At 37.0% G+C, this 19,040-nt stretch overlaps 1 protein-coding gene across 1 annotated transcript; it reads right to left on the reverse strand.

Annotated features, from left to right (window-relative positions):
* Positions 1–352: 352 nt before the first annotated feature.
* LOC148821162 (vascular endothelial growth factor C-like) lies at positions 353–8,301 on the reverse strand. The gene is made up of 8 exons (XM_088932355.1): positions 8,015–8,301; positions 7,759–7,797; positions 6,800–7,001; positions 5,637–5,827; positions 5,200–5,327; positions 4,264–4,367; positions 3,425–3,761; positions 353–2,847 (listed from the first exon to the last, which is right to left on the reverse strand). Exons 1-8 carry the CDS (start codon positions 8,081–8,083, stop codon positions 2,733–2,735), a joined length of 1,185 nt encoding a protein of 394 aa, XP_088788481.1. The 5' UTR covers positions 8,084–8,301; the 3' UTR covers positions 353–2,732.
* Positions 8,302–19,040: the final 10,739 nt, after the last annotated feature.

Genomic DNA, 19,040 nt, shown 5'->3' on the forward strand with positions numbered 1-19,040 from the left:
CCACACAAACAGTGGAGAACATACAAACTTTATGCAGATAGCACCCCTGGTACATAATTGAACCTAGGGCCCAAGCTCTGTGAAACAGCAATGCTAACCACTGCACCACTATGTTGAAACACAGATCTCTGATACAGTATTTCACTATGACTTCTGAGAAGCACACGGATATACACTCCCCCTAGCAGTGCAGCATTGGTTTACATTTGATCCTAAGTTCTTTTATCAGATGCACAAAATGTAGACTAAACTCAACATTTAAAAAGGGTGGAGACTCCTTCCCAAATTAATTCTGCAGCAATTTCATTTGTGATTCCTTTATGAGATTCAGGAAAAAAAAACAAACACCGTATTTAGTTTTTGTGACAACACATATGTTTTTAATAAAAAGCAAATTTTATTGAGTAATATACAAACAACTTGGACATTGATAAACATTACTTTAATAGAAGAAGCCCTTGAATTGTACGTATAAAACATGAACCTTATACAACATTTGGCCTTCTTAAATTTCACAGCTTTGTACACCAAGGTTCTTGTTTTCTACTTTGGGAAAACTGCCCAGTCTATAGTAAACAAAAGAGATGGGCAGTTTGCCCAGTGTTGAAAACCTGTCCCTAAGTATTTCCTTCTCGGTTTCAATGCAAAAGAGCTGTTAAAATTTGAGGTACTAAAAGGACAAAATAAAAAAAACAAATTAGAAATAACTAACAAAAATCTAACATGTAATGGTGTGCTAACTACTCAGTTTTGATCCACACTTTATGACCTGTGCTGATTGCAGCAGCTCTCTGCCTATTATCAAAGGCTTGGTGACAAACAAAAGCACAGAAAATAGAAGAACAACATAAGGAATCTACAAAGCATCATTCACAAAGTGATTTATTTGTAAAAAAAAAAGGAGATATATATTATATGAAAACTTGAATCCGATTTTAAAAATAGCAGCTCGTTATAAAGCAAAATAAAATTTAGGGAGCTAAAGTTCAGATCGTTCTTTGAGATTGCCCTTTAAATTATCACTTAAAATCCTTACCTGAGATTATGTGTGGTGCTAGACAGGACACCAAGCACATGGCAGATAACTGCTCCATTTATGAAGTTTCTAACAGCAGATCGGGAGGAAGGTTAGATCCTAATCTCGTACATTTCCTCTCGCCTACATACACCAGTCTCACACCCAGAATTTCCCTTCACGTATCTCTCCTGCATCTCCACCCTGCCTCCCCATCTACAACCTTGCAGCAGCTCCCTAGCTCGATCCATGCAATAGTGAGGGTGGGGTGGGGGGCAGGTTAAGGCAGCTATCCTCATGGCTAGGCTACCAGTCCCCCAGCTAGGAGAGGCACACCAAATACTCCCAGCATGCAGTATTTTGTCCCTGTACCACATTAATTAGGATCTAACTGACCTGCTGAACTAATTTTTATTTGGTTCGCTTCTGATAACGGAAGGATAGTTTACAGATTATGTGGATGGTTCAGTTATTTTTTCAAGTAATTTTCTACAATAAATTTACATTTCCAGTTTGCTTCGAACATTTGTCCAGCACTATCTTAAGCACAATAGGTGTACAAATATACATCTTTATGACAAGTTTTGTGACCTGCACATATATCTATGTTAGTGATGATTAATACATTTTCTAGAACAGAGAGCTACAGGAAATCAAATTAAAATTAAAACAGAGAAGTATAAGTTTAGCTCATTATCTTCTTTCTTTTGCTAATGTAGAATATCTATCATTCTTCTGTGAGTCGATGGAATGGATGAACTTAATCTGAGAGCATTATTTGTAGCAAGAAAGAAATATTTTTTTATTATATGAAATATTGAGGATGAAAGCAGTTTTCATTTTGGATTGACATCAGTTATGTATCTTGTTCTATAAGTTAGAAATTCAGAGTATGATTTTAAAAATAATGTTCTAATTTACATCTTATTTTGTGAGGTAATTGGCCACACTATCTTCTTATACTTTAGTAATGGTCGAATTACTGTGAACTAGAATTTGTATTCTAGTCTGTAAAAAAGTCAATTTGTTTCCAGGGAAAAACTGGCTTCATGCTTAGCATTTTACAAGTGAAATTGTTTTACTGACATGTGCTCTAAAAAAAAAGAACATAACAACAAATACAAACATAGCAATGAGGAGGCCTTTCAGCCTGTGTAGCTCTCAAGTATATATTATATCTCCATTCTACTTCCATTTGTACATATCTTGCAGCATATCATATATAACATGATGCTGTGTCCGACACTCCACAATCTGTATAAAATACCCTTAAGGCTGCTTAAAAGCATTGTCATACAGTATATGCATTGCTGAAAACATACTAAAAAGGAATTACATCTCCATTGTACATAAATCAAACACCCTAAAAAGGGTCAGCTGACACATTCATTTGCTTTAAATTAAAACTTTTATAAGATTTTTTCCATTTTTATAATAATCTTAGCACACTAGTAAACAAGTAAGAACAAAAAATATACACTCCACTGAAGTTGCTGAGTTAACATTTTAACATTTTTCCCCACTTAGTTGATATGTTGTGTATTAGCACTGACCTTCAGATTAAATACCGGTCTGTTCAAAACAATGCTGTGATCTTACTACTGACCATACCCAAGTGCTTCATTTACTGCTCAGATGTCTGACATAAAAATTGGGAACGTCTTTGGATCATGTTGTGTGATTTTTCCCTTATAAATGTGCCCAGTGATGTTTCCCTTCAATACTGCTCATATGACCTCATGAAGTTTGGTAAGCAGTGACATACATATTGGCTGTAATAATATCCAGATGGACATTTCCTGTTTTTTGTCCTGCAGGGTAGCCGGTAACAGCTGAAACAAAGAAAAGACACAAACTTTATTGCTCTACAGTCTTTCTCTTATTATCTGTTCTCAAAGGCAGCAGATACTCTTAAAAGACTCATTAAGATTCCTCAGTCAGCTTGGTGTGTGGCCATCTTTTTGTTAAGTCGCTGAATAAGACTGTTTTAAAGTAGGAAGAATTTACGGAATCCTGCAGAATCAAAAAAGAGAGTTTTTTTTTTACATTGAAACAAAACTGGTGCACAAAGCTTTTCCAAAAATGGTTTGTTTTTTTCCTATACTGTAATTGTCCAAGTGCAAGTGGTATTATTTTCAACTTACTTCTTACTTTCTGTGGTTTTATAAAAGTCAGTCAATGTACATATCTTCTAATATGAGTGCATTAAAAATAGACGTTACTGGAAATGTAAAAAAAAAGTGGACAGGAATGTACTTGATCTGTTAATGCACACCGATGTTTTGATCTCCTAACTGAATTGGTGGGAGTTGGTAATCACATTCTGCAATTCAGAGGACTATGAAATTATACATGTTGCATATTATTGACATACTGTACAATTCGGTTAATAGAGTCCCTGTAAATTACCTGCAGGTTTCAGGGTTGAACTTCTTCCCTTGCAGTAAACATGTGTTCGCATTCTCTTTACACTCACACTGGCAGTTCCCGGGGTTCAGAGGCTGACTCTTTGGGCAGTCTGCCTGGCAGACGCATCCACAGCGCTCTTTGTCCCACTTCTGGTGGGGAGGGCAGGGCTCCAGAGCCGCTTGTTCTTCACAGACACATTCACAGTCAACCTCGTCAAGCCTCCATCCTTCTCCACAGCTCAAGTGGGTCAGCCCATTCTGACACACACACTCGCAGTGCTCCTCATTCCACAGTTTGTTAGGACCACAGAGGTCAATGAGAGCCTCAGCCAGTGGGTCTATGGGGGGGGATGTGGAAAAGGGAGAGGACAAGCAAAGATAATAAATTAGATTTTTACAACAATTGAGACTGATGACAGCCATATGTAGAGTATGTCACGAGGAGCTCTTCTGTTAGCAGGTCTGTTTCCAAGTTGCCTTTGCTGAGAAGAGCAAAGTGACATAGTGACAAATCATAGTTTCTAGTTAACTGTTTAAAAGCACTACCTCCCTCTAAAATGATCACAACATCTCTGTGAAAACTATATAAAAATGTGTACTAAAATCTTTACTGTGACACCTAGTCATTAAGTTAAAATGCTTGAGCTGTAACATCGTCACTTTGCGAAAGATCTAGATGTTTCGCTAATTAATTATCAACGGTTTGCAAGGTTCCTCTGGGGTATTGGTCTGGTTAAAGAAGGATTCCTTTATTCATTTAGGAATATATTCTATGGTCTTTTGGCTCCAAGTCAGAAGCACAACTTTGGAACTGATTTTGATGAGCGTTGTCCGGCTTACTTGACTGTGTAGAGGAGAACAGGCTCATGTCCTCAGACATGCACTGGCAAGTAACAGGATTCCAATTAAAACCAGCGGCACAGGTACTGTCTGTCTCAGGACATCTGGAAAACAGCACAATTTATTTGGGATTAATGCATTATAATGCTTGGTCTTCAGAAATGTTCCTAGAGCACTGATACATGGAGTATATAACAAGTTCTAGAGGAAGGTTAGATCCTAATCTCTCACATTTCTACTCTCATATTTATATGTATAAGTCTCACACCCAGAACTTCCCTTTGATCATCTCTGTCGCATCCCTTCTGCTACTTCATCTACACCCTAATAGCAACTCCCTAGCTCACCCCTCACAATAATGAGAGGGGGGATGGGAAGCCTTAATGGTGAGACTGCCATTCCCTCAGCTAGGCTCTGCATAGTTTATCCTCCGTCTCATTCATTAAGATCCAACTGATCCAACGAAAATATAACAACCACTACAGATTCTGATTTAATTTTTGTATGATGTGTACTGCATTTCGGATTCTTAATTTAATTTACTTCTGTTTTATTTGAAATAGTCATATAAATCACAAGAAAAACTACAAATCAGTGGAAGCTCTCTTACCTATCTAGTATCTATCTAGTATCTTGTAGCTTAGTGCAGATATATTGATACAGACAAATATTACTCTAACTGCCGAATTAGTAGTAGTTCCTGCAATTTAAGAATACAATCATCTTTTATTCTTACTTTGGCTCTAAGTGGAACTGATTTATTCTACATTACTCTGTACTCTTTCTCTTTGTACTCTGTACTCTTTCTCAAGTGTGTTTTGCTAATTAAGGTAGTGCATTATATGTACACGTACATACAAAGTACATTAAACCACAGAAAATTGGCAAGTGTCTTTTTTCTCTTCTCTTATGGGAGTAAAATCAGCATTCACTTACGGTGTATTGGCTGACCTCCTGATGACAGAGTGAGGAGATCGCTTGGGTTGGCATTCGCACTCTGTGTGATTGACAAAACTGACCATAACAACTGTCTTTTCCATATGTGGCATGGAGAGTTCAATCAACTAGACAGAAACAAAAATGCATTGTGATGTGTGTACAGTATGCAACACAAGTAATGCAATTATCAAAGAACTGGAAGATTGTTGTAATATACAGACATTTGCACATTCACATATGCTTCTAAAGAAGTGAATTACAGCACCTAAGGCACGTACTGTAGAATTTGAAAATTAATTGCAAAAAAGCGACTTTGCTACTCTAACCTTCCATCCAGGTTTTACATGCTACGGCTTTTTAAATTTAAGTGTATTTGTGCAAGACATACTACAAGGTTAATTATTTTTGTTTTCACAGAGCATCTAATTTCTTACAGTCTTGTTGACATAGGTGTAGCTGGTGTTGACACAGTGGAAGGCTTCACTGTTGCAGCATCCACCACATCGGTGCACAGAGACACAGCGAGGCAGGTAGAAATTGGTTGTACTCTCAGGGTATTCTTTAGAAACATCCAGTAACACTTCTCTTGGAGTGCACAAGGTCTTCTGCATCTCATCCAAAATAACTGAGAAACAACAAATATTTTTTATGTACATGCTCATATCAAAGAGGACTTGGAAGTTTTTGTTTTATTTTTTAACTATTGTACTTATAACTACTTGCTGAAGCACTACAAATAGGAACAAAATAATGTTAATTAAGGCATTTCAAAACCTCATGAATCACCTTTTCTCTGTTTTTTAAAATACAAGAAGACTCTTTCATCTGTGATTTAAACAATTTGTTCTGATTTAGCGTCAACATTTCTGCCAACGGGTTATTTTACCAAGAAGTAAAAAAACAGGTTCAAAGATTTAATGTCATGAAAAAAACATTTAAAGTTGTTGAGTTCTGAAATAAAGGATGACAGAGAGCTTAAACCTCCTTAACTAATAATCATTAAAAAAATCAATAAAGTACATAAAGTACATAAAAGTACATTATGCTCATTTCTACTTGGCAGGCAAATGTAACTGTAAGGGTGCCAATTTTGCCTTTCAGCATGACCTTTTAAATGTTTTATGTTTGTTGTCCGAAGTGGATTGTACTTCCTTTGAGGGTATTTGACTTAATTTATTGAAAAAGTTTTTGGTTTTTTTAAATACCAAGAGTACCTGCCAAAAGATCTTTGCTGGCCCAACACATTTACTCATGGCAACCAAGTTTTTATAAAATCCTTAGTTGTCATGATTAACTGTTACTTTTTATTTTTTAGCCAGAATAACCACATTTGGTGGATAGCTCAAAAAACTAATAAGGCAAATAATTTAAACAAATCTTGATACAAAAATCTCTACATAGGATCTGCAATAATTAAGGAACACAATAGCTGGGGAAATGGCTGTCATTCACTGCATAAAGAGACATAAACGAGAAACATTGAAAGTTAGTGAAGCTCAGATAGCTTATATTAAGAGTACATTATATAAGGCAAATTAATATTTTTCAGTCCCTTCCATAGGTAAGGAGCCTCAAAAGTGGGCCCTTCTTATCTTACGGTCAAATGCACTGTCTGCGATGTAGAGTGCTGCCTTTTTTTGATTGCCCCAGCTGTCCCCTTCCTCCTGGATTGATGTCTGCGTGTTCAGTGCCTTCTTGCGTAGGCAGTGCTGGACCAGGCCGTACTCTGGGTACAAGAGATCCAGCAGCTCATCCACAGTGGACACTGTCCCCCACTGGCTGTGCAGATCACTCCCTAACTGCCAATGTGAGAGGTGTCACATGTTAGAAATCGTAACCAGCAAACTGAGAAAGGTTCAATCTTTTAAAGAACAAAACAAACACACTATGAGAACATATCACATGCCAGGTAAGTCTGGAAGCATCTTGATTTTATGTGGCTCATGTGCATTGCAAAACATGAAAGAATACAACAAACTTATCAAGCATGCTCCTGTCTGCTACCTATTTCCAGACAGAGAAATGCTATTTATTATTCAGTTCATACCAATAGGGTGATATTGGTATCAATATCAATATACAGCCCTATATAATAACCCAATCTGATACAAGCAGAGAATTCCAAACTGAAGAACTGATTAAATATTTAAGTTAATTTTCTTACAGAAAGATTTGGGGACAAGTCATATGGGGATTTATTCTATTATTATGTCCTGTAATTTACTCATCATTCAAGTCAAATTGTGAAACAACAGAAGAATTGAAATTATATAAGAAAACCCTTAAGAAAAATGAAATATATATAAACACAGTTGTATACATAAAGTGCAGTTTTGAAGTAGAAATATGTGCTTAAGATAAATACACACAACACTTATACACTAGATTTAGCTTTCTTAAAAAGAGGTACACTTTATGACTTGGCAAACATGTGCCATTGGATTATATCAACTGCCCCTGTCTTTATTTTGGAAGAGATCTGTAAACAGAAGCATTCTCCATACCATAAATATCTCTCTTAAAAATAAGAGTCCAGAAGCGTCACAATCATCTTACCTCTGTTTCTTCCACATCCTGATAGTACTCCTGTTCAGACTCATATTGAAGGCAGAAAGGCAAAACATTGAGAATCCATAGACAAACAGAAAACATCCACATAGTGCATAAGTTGCTTGTGCCTTTGATCAGCAATCAATGGAATGCCAGAGAGTAATTTTTCATGCCAGCAGTAGGAACTCCCCACTGAACTGAGATTACCTCAAAACCAAACAAGAACGGATCTTCAGACTTGCTTTAGAAGAAGCACACTTACAGATGTATTATTTCCTTGAAATGTGGAAAACAATCCTGTTTCATTTTTTTCTCCCTCATTCATTGACATCTGGTGCTTGATATCATGATCAATCCATGGTAGTTTCCATACATTGTGTGTAGTAAAAAGGAAAAGAATCAATTTGGCTTCCACTCTTCACAGAGTATATTTATGCAGGCTCAGACAGAATTTGCATCCAGGGCTTGCATTCGCAGAGCAAATGAAAGAAAGAGACAGACATTACTGACAGGATGAATGCACTCAAGGATTGCAGCAGAGACCTCTCTTTCTGCACTGCACTTGGCTTATTTTTAAAATCAGGCGTGGTAGAGCAGTCATTATTGGGAGGAGCTCCTCTCCATTCTCCTAAGGGTGTGTGTGTGAGAGAGAGAGTATTATAGAAGAGGGTGGAGGGGCAGGAGGTGGTGTAGAAGCTTGTTTCTTTCTTTCATTTTATCACGTTTTTGTCACCTCAAAAAGAACATGTCTAAACAGCTAAGATTTTGGGCTTTTCTTATCTTTTGGCTCCTTCTATAAGTAAATGTATTGGCTACTGTTGACACTCTATCAGGTGTTACAAAATCAAGAATCAACTAACACAATGTTAAGTCAAGACTACAATAATATATAAAACTATCTTTAATCACAAATAATTGAGGTCACTTTCCTCTTTTACGGTGCACTTTAACCCCAGCTCCATTATCCCTGATAGTACCAGTTAGGAATGCATGCACTGAGCTATTACTATTCCTTGTAACTCAGCTGCGTAGCCTATAATAATTTTTTTAACAGTTTGGTTCTTGTTGATATCAACAATCAGAATAGACATCACTATCCAAGTCAATCACAGACTTAGAAATTTACTGTCTCAAACAATCTTCAATTGAAGCAGCACAAATTTAAGACATTATTTCCTTGGTTTTATCATAGAAATTTGTGAAAAAGAGTAGATCCTAATCTCACACACTTCCTCTCGCCTACGTAAATTAGTGTCGCGGCAGGGACTTCCCGTTGCGCATCTATCTCAAAGTTCTTTCTAGTCTTCTGATGTCACCAAGCCTCTCAGAAACTCTAAGGATCTGTGGCCCATTTCCCCATGGAAGTTCCTCCCTGCATCTTCCCTCTCTTGCCACCCTCACCCATGCTACTCTCCCCTCTTCCCCCTTCTCTCTTTGTTTCTGGTTAAATGTTCAACCCACCACATCTATGGTTCTAGCTTATGTACTGTATGTTTTCATCAGTCCTTCTTTTTGCTGTCCATCCATTTGCTGACTCCTACTCTGTCCCATGGGTGCAAGCACACAAGTAGGCAGTCTGCATAGGATCCAAGCTTCCTTGTTCACCCCCACACTGTACCTAGCCTGGCTTAGGCAAGTGATGGGTTCTATCCCCATTTACCCTACTGCCCTTTTCAGTTGGTGTCTAACTTGTCAGTACCATCCTTCAACTATTCTTTCTCCCAAGCTTCCAGCCACATGCAGTACGTAGCTTAAATTCCTCCTGTTTTCGGGGATTCAGCTTGAAACTTCTTCCTATCTAGGTAAATTCAGCAAACTGCAGCTCTCCTCCGCCTCAGGCTATTCTCTCTGGCTCACGGCTCTTCTGGTCCTCTGCTCACCACAGAGTTGCAATCTCAAATGAGCTGGTAGATGTAATCGTTAGCTCTCTTCCTTCGGGTTCCTCTTCAGCTGGTCCAGCTCCTTTCACTGTCCACCACAGAGTTACTACCTCAAACTAGTCAGCACAGCTAACTACTAACCAGTAGCTCTAAGATCCCAGCGCCTTCACCAGTGGAGTTCCAATCCAATCTAGCTTGTCCTGCTACTTCTGTTTGCCGCTAGTGCTGCCACCTGTTCGACTCGCATTCTGTCACCTGCAGCACATGGGCTTCTCAGGCACTGCATCCGAATTCATTAGGTCAAACAGGCGCAAACCTGCACCATACACTTTTTTCCACCTGCATTGACCAATATTACCCAGTGGTTTGTTCAAATTCTATGTATTCTTTCATGAAAAGTACAAAGTGATTAATGGTGTTGCTTATTTTATTTAAAAGTAATTTTTGAGGCCATATCTGTGTTATGTGGTATTGGTATGTCACATGAAGAGTTAAAAATCTTTTATCATTTCACTGTATCTTTGAGAGTTTTTTTCAAAGAGCTTATTTCAACACCAACATAAAAAAAGAGCTTATCGACATGCATGATTTCCTGTCTTGATTTTGATGGAGATAGACTAATTTGGTTTTACAAAGAATGTTGCAATATAGATTAGCTGGAATACATTACGTTTGAACATTTTCTGTATTTTTACAGGCATTTTTTGTCTATGGCAGACATGAATATAAAGTAATTGGTATATTTACATTTCTATTCTAGTTTGTTTAAATTAAAGTAACAATGGCTCTGTGCTATACAATGTGCTGTACTGTGCTTTTTACTTAGAAGTGCTTACCTCTTTTGTAACTTGAAACTGCAGCAGGAAATATACAGTACTGCATTTTTCTGAGACAAAACTCTTTTAACACTTGGCACTTTAAGACGTGACTATGGGACATACTGTAACATCAGTCGAAGCATTATTATTTCCTAATTAATTTGCAAGTAAGGAGATAATAAAAATGATGTTCCATTCTTACCACTACATATTCCATTCCCACCAATATATCTTTGTGATTCTGCAAAATTTTATGAATGCTGGAATAATTCAGATAATAGATCTGTGTGACATGGATTCCAAGCAAATTGTAAGCAGAAATTAACAAATGGATATTTTTAACACATTCATTTATATTTGAATGTCTGTTTTGATTGTTCCACTTTCAAATTGTTCCATTTAAAAATAAAAACTGAATATGAAATTACAAGCCACAATAAGTATCAATAGGAATTCTGTTTGTTTACAGTTTTACTTGTCTTATTCAATAATAACTATGTCATAAAAAATATTGTTTACCTGCAATATACACAATTCTAGTCCTAGTTTGATTTTTGAATTTCAGGAAACCATGGTTAATTTTGGAGGCTAAGGGTGGCTGACAAACATCTCTGGATTTAAAACCAAATCTTAGAAAATCAACCGGATATTCATACAAGTGATAGCTCTGCTAGTTGCTATTCGCAGATGCTAATTGCCATTGCTATTAAAGTAGCAATGGCTCTGTGCTACACAATGTACCGTACCATGCTTTTTACTTAGAGGTGCTTACCTCTTTTGTACCTCTTCTAGAGTTTTTTAGGGTAAATCACATTCTCTTGGCTATGTTGCCAAGTGGCACAGCTTGTGCCCAAACCTCTGACCCTCAGGCTGTAGGAATTCATTCTTAATTGTGGAAATTATAGTGACTCAGTTCGTGAGGATATCTTTAAGATTGCTTGGTCCTATACAGTTACCGATTACTGCATAGGGAGCAGTATGACTTTAAGGCAACTACCCGTGCAATACCTCAGTGTCACGAACAAAGTGCACCTCTAGTTGCAAGCAACAAGTTCAAGCAGGAACTGAGTGGGTGTCACTTCATCTAAAACCAAAAAATATTCAGGGGTACAAACACACACACGTAGGTGCTGAGTCTGTATGATGTATGGTAGTGCCCAGTAGTGATCAGTCACATTCCCTGTATTTGCAGTTGGAGCATGTCTGGAAAACAACAGAACATATAAATGTTACATATATATATGTATACCAATATATTTAAAAATAACTTAAATCATATTAAAAAATACAACAAGAAGCCAAGTGCTGGTGAAGCTGTATATTATAACAGCAAACACAAATGAAGCTCTTATTGTTTTGGGGAATTTTTTCTGAGTTCTTTGTGTTGTTACTCCAGCAACACAAACACATTTTAATTATTAAATGAGTATTGAATTTCTGTAAGGCAAGGAGATTCAAAACAGTTGTTGATCAAAACATAAGAATAAAAGCCAAAAATAATGAAAAAATGACTCAGTTTCATATAAACCTGTTCTCTATAATTCTCTTTCATAAAATAGTCTGTCCTCTGTAATTTGTGTAATAGATTTACAAATGATAAATAAAAGCCCTTTATAGAGAATACCAGAGAGAAATCATAGGGAATGAAACATATTGCTTGATTCAACAGCAAATGTATGCTTGTTTTACATCAAACAAAACATTTTTAGACATTAGACAATTAATAGTCAGTTGTAGCCTGAAGTGTGTAATCAGTCAAATCTCAACAGAGTCCCTTGTCCCTTGTCAGCCTGAGGCTGAAGTATTTTAACTACATTGGACCCCTTTCAAATGAACCTGCATTCCCTTGCGTTCAAAGTTATTTCCCAATGTCTTTTACCATGGTGTTTTAAAACAGTATGAATAGAGAAGTCTTTCATATTATTATTATTTTTGCTGAGAATACATCCCTTACAATGCCATTATGTTTTTCATCCCAACAGATCACAAGTATATAATAAGACACAAACTCAAACATTGTTGGATCTAGGGATTAATAGTGGAACCTGGGTATGTTGAACTGACACAGCTCAAGAAGGCTAAATGATCTCATTTGTGCAAGACATTTTTGCAAGATTATATCCTTATAAAAGACGACTAACGAGGCTTTGTTTTATGGAATAATCCTAGTGGGCTAGTTAAATTTGTTAGATTTCTTTACTAATTATTAAGCACACTTTATTAAAACAAAAGTTATGTTTTACATGAATAGCTCACGTTTAACAGTTTGTCACAGATAGCAAAAGATGACACACAAATGTCTTGCCATAATCATTAAGGTAATTATCTGGTTAATTGAAAATTGCCTGTTGGTTTTTAAAAACACTACAGAGAGCTTGTGGATGTGGAAAATTGCTCTAGTGGACTAATACTTCTGTTCCACAACTGAGACCTTTATTTTGAAATGATTACTTATTAATCACCATGCAATTAGTGCACATTAAGTCAACTTTTATTAGAAATTACTAATTAATATACAGTAAATGTCTGCCTCACTTACCTCACTTAACATGAAAGATGCTGCACTTCCAAAACAGTCATGCAAAACCAGAATTTACAGTGGTACGAATTAAAGCAGATGCAGAAAATTGTTGGAAAACTGCAGTTTTTTTTCCTTTCCTAACATGCTTACGTGCATAAACTAGTGGGAGCACAGCATTTTTAATTTTAAAAAATGATGAAAAGAATTTTAATTGCAAATTTAAAGCCATCAAAATCAGTTTCACCTGATAATAATTATCTTTTACCAAATCGTTTCCTTTATGTCAAATTCCTGCAGTCAGTAGATGAAACAGTGATGCGTAAGCTGATGCAGAATCCGAGACATGAGCTGACTAATGAAACTCAGACATGAAAAATGAACTGCATAAAAGGATGCAATTGCACTAGTTTAATACCAAAAGATCATAAGTTATACCATCCTAGCTCTGTGGTAAGTGACGTTAATCTCTGTGGTTAACCAATCTTTTGACGGCATTAAAAGCCTTTTCAGATTCTTGAGCACAAATGTCACATCTTGTGCAATGTACATTTTCTGGTTTGAAAAGAAGGTCAACACATCAGTGTGTGGTGATACAGCTTATACAGTCTTGCACAAAAACAGTACTAGAAAATAAAGCAACCACAGACTGTCAAAAGTAGTGACATTGGAGAATCATCGGAGAAATCCAGAATTCACCACAAAACATGTTGTATGTGAAATGTTTGTGAACTGTGAAATCCATTTATTAGAGGGTGAACATTCAATTTATTATGACTTTATGGAATCACCATAAGATGTCCAGACTGTAAAATATTACAATTTCTAATTGACTTTTTTTAAATGACAGCTCAATATTATTTTGTGTGTACTGTATTTCTGCAAAGAGAAAGAAGCAAGCAGGGTTATCTTAAGAAGTTGCGCTTTGGAGTATGATAAGATTTTTTTTTTCCCGAAGAAAAAACTCCCCACAATAACCACTGTGTGTTAAAAAAAAGTCAAAGATATTTCTTGATATGTGCTTGCTGCAAGCCACTTCACTTGTGCTCTACTTTCCAGGAAGAGGTGGATCCCTGACCTGTCGTACAAGAATGAGTCCTGCTAATTAGGTTACAAAAACATCAGCACAATAAATTGCAAGTAACGCGATCTGAGGAAGAAACCGGAAACTTAGACATGCTAGCTCTTGTTTTCTGTAGGAAGTTTCAGGGCTTTGAAGTTCAATTCACTTGGGTATGATACTGTATATTACCCATTAAACAATACTATTTTCTTCGTTAGCTGAAGTTGAATTTGTCCTGTATTTCAAGAAAAAATACATAGACAGGCAGGTGGGTGGCACAGTTCAGTTCTTGGGGTGCTATCTGCATGGAATTTGAATGTTCTCCCCATGTTTGTGTGGGTTTCCTTCAGGTGCTCTGGTTTCCTTTCACCATCCAAAGACCTATTAGAAATTTGCTTCTGAGGTGGTAATTGACTTCTAGATTAATGGGCTGCTGGGAAAATTGACCCTGGTGTGAGTCTTGTGGGTCTGTCTCTGTGTGTGCTCTGCAATGGACTGGAATCCAGCTAAAGCAACAGAATACATTGCAGGAGTTTAACTGACATTAAGAAGTGTTTTATCAGTTCTCTAACGGTACTAGCAAAGTACTTTGTAAAATAAAGCAAACTGCAAAAAGAAGTAACAGAAATCATCTAAAAAAGATCTGAGTTCACCTTCATGTCTTTCAGAAAGGGATCTGAGATTCACTCCTCTGACTACATGAACTGAAAAACAAGAGACCAAACAACAGTGTCTTAACATGCTAAAAATATTCTTGACATCAAAAGAAATGATCTGATCTTGTCCATTTGCCACAAGACAAATAAAGGACATCAAGGGAAGCTTGAAAAGAGCAATCCACTTTTAGTGGAATGAGTATTACTGAGTAGTATAGTGAGTATTACTCATTTTAAAATGAATTTTGGTTCTGTTAATGTGATACAACTTGTACAATTAACTTATTTAATAAACTAACGTTATATTTATGCGAGTCTACGGCCCACAGCTCTCTCTTGAGCACCGTCCACAGTTTTTGCTGTCAAACATACAGTAACTGAGTCCATAATTGGAATTAAGGAGGGTGGGCATGGGTGGATATTTTTTGCTGGCCTCCCTGGCCAGAAATGATATGGCATATCTGACATGTTCCCAAGAGATGACAATGTCAATATCATCTGACTTTCTAATGGATGTGTGGCAGTGATGTCACCTCACATGACAGAGCATGAACCCTCATACCAGTCTGTCTGTGCACTGATAAGAAACCACTACAGATTAAAAAGGGGCATGATACTGCCTGAGCAATCTGGCTTTAATGATAATTGTCCCTGCCATTTCTGTCACTTTGGTTGACATGCATCATAGCTGTAATTATAGGATATTTCATCACTTTATATTTTCCAGTCACTTTAAAAGGATTAATCTACTATGAGTGGGGTAATACACAACGGCTTTTCTCAAACATCTGATCTGACTCACTGCAAATGCTATGAGTTGGTTCTCAGTTTAGTCTCTGTTTGACACGAATACATAATACCCAGTCTATTAGACATCCTTGAATACCTCTGTTGAACACATGAATATCGGATAAAAAATAAGGTTTATACTTTAAAAAAATCAAAAGTTTTAACATTAGAACAATTAGATATTTCAAGCCAAACAAATGGCTTTTTGTGAATGTTCTCATATCTCCAGCCTGTGTGTAATCTCACTGATTATATAGTGAAAGTTTTGTTTACCTATAGTAGTATTTGTACAATTCCCGACCTCCCAAGTATTTCAGAATAAAATGTTAGTGATGTCGCACACTTACTCTCATGGCGCTGTGCTGAAACCATGTCTAATGAGACCAGCTGTATCTAACTGACGATTTGTCAATCTGCGAGGGTTGTTTACAGGGTGATGTTTATTAGGGTTAAATGTATTTCCTTATTATCATTTTCCCCTTCTTAAATGGATATACATGGAAAAGCCAAGGGACCAGCAGCTGCATACACACACTAAATCCACCTTAATATGAAAATAAAAAAAACACAGTTAACAAAATCTAACAGCTTATTTTGACTTTATGTCTTATTTCATTTAATAATTTGTTATTTTATAGTGCAACTGTAAGCGATGCAGTTTGCATACTTGAGGTGCTTTTATTGCTAAAAGCATAGCGGATTCATAAAGTCTGTGGTTTTTATAAGCTTTCCAGATACAGTCACTCCTGAGTCCTGCTGGATTACTCTCCCCCAAGGCCTGAGATTGCTTTAACAGGGGCTTCCCCAAAAACCACACTGCAATTGCATAAACATCACTGTTGACACTAGTTAAGGCAGCTTCCTAATTAAGCCACAATTGAAGAATGGGATCTGGATTTGATCAAGCAGGGGAGAAAACAAGAACTAGGAAGTAGTCATGTAAGGCAAAATTGGCAACTACGGAGGCATTCTTCAACAAAATAACCATAAGTAAAGTTAAAGTTTAAAAATCATAACTATAACTGTAATACATTTTAATTTACATCGAACCGTTTCTCCATTCATCCCTTTTCGAACCGATTCTTCCAATTCAGGATCTCAGTGGAGCCAGAGCCTATGGCTGGCAAGCAATAGGTGCAAGGCAGGGTACACCCTGCATGGGATGCCAGTCCATCACAGGGCAAACACTCAGACGTGCACACACTCACGCCACTTTTTCTAGAAGCAAATTATCCTACCAGTATGTCTTTGGACTGCACAGGGAGAACATACAAACTCCATTGAAGGATACTGCTGTTGTATCCTTGAGCAAGGTACTTTTCTCAAATTATTTCTACTGGGTAACTGGATACATGCCAGTAAGTTGTCATTGTTTAAGGATCACCCAGAAAGTAAAGTAATGCCCCATATTAAAAGCAACTCCCACAGCAAGACAATGAAACTATAAGTGCTGTAAGATTAAGTTTTCCTGCTTCCTGTTGCAGAGTTCCAAAATATTTTTACAAAAACCTGTATCAACTCTGACACTGCGTAGTCGTGCATAAAAACATGATAATACAAAAGCATTAAGTATTAAGCATTAAGCATTACTTTCTGGGTGGCCCTCAGAATTTGTTCTCAATTGATTTAATCGGGTCAAATATAGGATTACGTAGTGGGATTAAATGTGCTACATTGCCATCTAGTGATATAATTTAGTTGTTGCCAAATTTTCAAAAAGCATTTTGTTTAATAAGGGGTCTGAGGTTAAAGTCGGAGATAAGACAGATAAACACTTCTCTGTCAATCCAGGAAGGGATACAAATATTTATTAACTCAATTCCTGGACTGATTTTCCTTCAAGGCTTTTCTTTGTTGTTTGTGCTTTTAAACGACAAGGTCAGTTGGATTTCAGATGATTTACTGTATATAAAACCTGTCACTAAACTCAGTAGTTGCTACATCTTCAATAAAACACAGATGTCTGCCTGTAGGTAATCAGCACAGTCTATATCCTTTTCAGCAGTGTTTTGAGAGAGCTGTACTGGAAGGGTTTAGATGCTGAAGTGGGGTAAATAATTGTCTCTATAAAGTGACAGCTCTACAGTATATAGTAACTGAAGCACAACAGAATCCAGAAATCAATAACACAAGTTAAAAATGCTGGAATGAGATGATGACTATCTTGGCCACATTCTGATAGGTAGGTAGGTCCCTATCCAGGCCATCAAGGCCCTTGCCCCCCATTTTTCTCAACCATCCAACACTGGAGGTGGAGGTGATGTGGTCAGCATCACACTCCAGCCAGCCTATTACCCCTGGAAGGACTTACCCCTGGTACTCATTTGGAAAGCAGGCTGAGTGGACCTAGGAGCCATCCGGAAGGAATTAGAGCAAGCTACATACTGTACTCGCTCCTACTTGGGATTGAACCCAGGACCTTCCAGTCAGGAGCTAGATGCCCGTGCCTTCTGAGCTACCACAGCTTCAGCCACATTCTGATATACGATGAAAATCAGAGTGTGATGCCACAATACAGTTTCACTCTAGCAGTCAACATACAGTATGCAAACTTTATGCTCACTAAGCTGCTTTTTTGGTAATCCATATGAGTGATGAACAATACCCCTGGAACTTTTCAAACTCTCTGTAGTTAAAGGCAAACCGCAGGCCCAATTTCTCCGACCGGTTGTTAAATCTTGGTAACAAAATAAATTCATTGATGTTATCGAAAAAATGTACACAAAAGCACAAAATCCTGAACTTTTTGAAAGTGCTGTAAGTCGCCATGTTGTCACAAACTCACATTCCAGTTCCCACAAATTGTGATGTGAGCCGGTCCCTTCCTGCTCACTAGTCACTGTAATGATTAATGTAATGTGATGTACAAGCAAATAAGTACAGCTTGTGCAGGTGCAGAAATGTTCCAATGTGATCTACATGCAGACGTAACAAATAGTATTTGTGAGCAAAACTATCTCAAAATCGAAAGCAATATTTCTATTGGATTGAAAGAGATGTTATTCACAAGCCTGCTTGTTTACAATGTCACTGGAAGTTTTGTTGTCTTGTTCTGAATTACAGAATATAGAGCTGTGCATATCTGGAAATTTAGTTGATTTTGTGGCATAAATTGGAAGTTTTACAAGTTACTGTGTATAGTTTACTTTTATTTTGGTTTGAAATGCACTCATCAAAGGTGATTCTTTCTAACCTTGAAATATAAAAATAGTATTGCAGTTCCCCTATTATAAATGATGAAAATGTACTCTATGGTGTACATTTTAATAAACCATATTTTTCTGTGTAGCACAGTCCCGGTCTTTACCATGTGGGAAAATTCCATTTAAAATAGTGGCAAAGATTCTTAGCCACACATGGATGTGCTTTTGCATTTGTAGGCACATTTTCCAAGATGTATTCTGAATAAAATACTTTTAATAGTGTTATAGCAATCTGTCTACACTAGTAGCTAACAAACCTTTGATTCTATTAATAGCCTTCAACTGCTTTCAGTAAAGCACATGGTGAACATTACCAGAATAATAGTGCTCTTGATGAAATTACTGGTAAGTCTCTTCTAAA

Source organism: Atractosteus spatula, chromosome 14 (genome assembly GCF_055471065.1).
Source record: "Atractosteus spatula isolate fAtrSpa1 chromosome 14, fAtrSpa1.hap1, whole genome shotgun sequence".
Lineage (NCBI taxonomy): Eukaryota > Metazoa > Chordata > Actinopteri > Semionotiformes > Lepisosteidae > Atractosteus > Atractosteus spatula.

Excerpts from the sequence above, each read along its gene's own strand:
- LOC148821162 (XM_088932355.1), bottom strand. The coding sequence starts at position 8,083 with ATGTCAATGAATGAGGGAGAAAAAAATGAAACAGGATTGTTTTCCACA. Across the intron at positions 4,368-5,199 it reads AGGAGGTCAGCCAATACACC|ATGTCCTGAGACAGACAGTA; the intron begins GTAAGTGAATGC and ends GCTGTTTTCCAG. Across the intron at positions 2,848-3,424 it reads TTCAACCCTGAAACCTGCAG|CTGTTACCGGCTACCCTGCA; the intron begins GTAATTTACAGG and ends TCTTTGTTTCAG.